Genomic DNA, 528 nt, shown 5'->3' on the forward strand with positions numbered 1-528 from the left:
TGCACTTACGTATTTTCTTTTCCTTGGATTAAAGTTAAAATTCATGAATAGTTACTCTTCTTCAAATATCTTTTACACAAGCCTGAAATAAAAGCAAACAGGTTACGAGCCCCCAAAATAGTTTTGCGTTTCTATTCTTTTATCAACGTTTCTCATTCCTTGTCGTTTTTTGTTATCTGCCTTTTTATTTCTTACTTTTCCTGTATAAGGTACAATCCTGCCAGGTGCATAATGTAGCGAATGACGTCATAAAGGACATGGAATCTTGCATGACTGGTCCTATCATGACGTAGGTAAGATCGAGCCTACCGTGCATGTCATTTACATAATAGATAGGATATTTTTTTTCTCAATCTTAATCCTAGCTTTAATTCGAACGTATAAGGAGTTCACGTTCACTGAATTAACTGATTACAGGAGGGAAATTACATACCGTGTCCTGAAATAATCTTGGCACGATGGTTTTGTGGAAGCTTCAGGACGGTTAGCAAAAAGATATTTGTTTTTTTCCCTCGTGTTTTGATTATG

The 528-nt window shown here is 35.6% G+C and overlaps 1 protein-coding gene across 1 annotated transcript in view; it reads left to right on the plus strand.

The window, feature by feature from the left end:
- LOC119592396 (vegetative cell wall protein gp1-like) overlaps positions 1-528 on the plus strand; it is a 15,082-nt gene that overhangs the window by 6,279 nt on the left and 8,275 nt on the right. Inside the window, exon 3 of the mRNA XM_037941218.1 lies at positions 225-289. Coding sequence (XP_037797146.1) covers positions 225-289 — 65 coding nt within the window. The remainder of the gene's footprint in view (positions 1-224; positions 290-528) is intronic.

This window comes from Penaeus monodon, chromosome 30 (assembly GCF_015228065.2).
Source record: "Penaeus monodon isolate SGIC_2016 chromosome 30, NSTDA_Pmon_1, whole genome shotgun sequence".
In the NCBI taxonomy this organism is placed as follows: Eukaryota; Metazoa; Arthropoda; class Malacostraca; order Decapoda; family Penaeidae; genus Penaeus; species Penaeus monodon.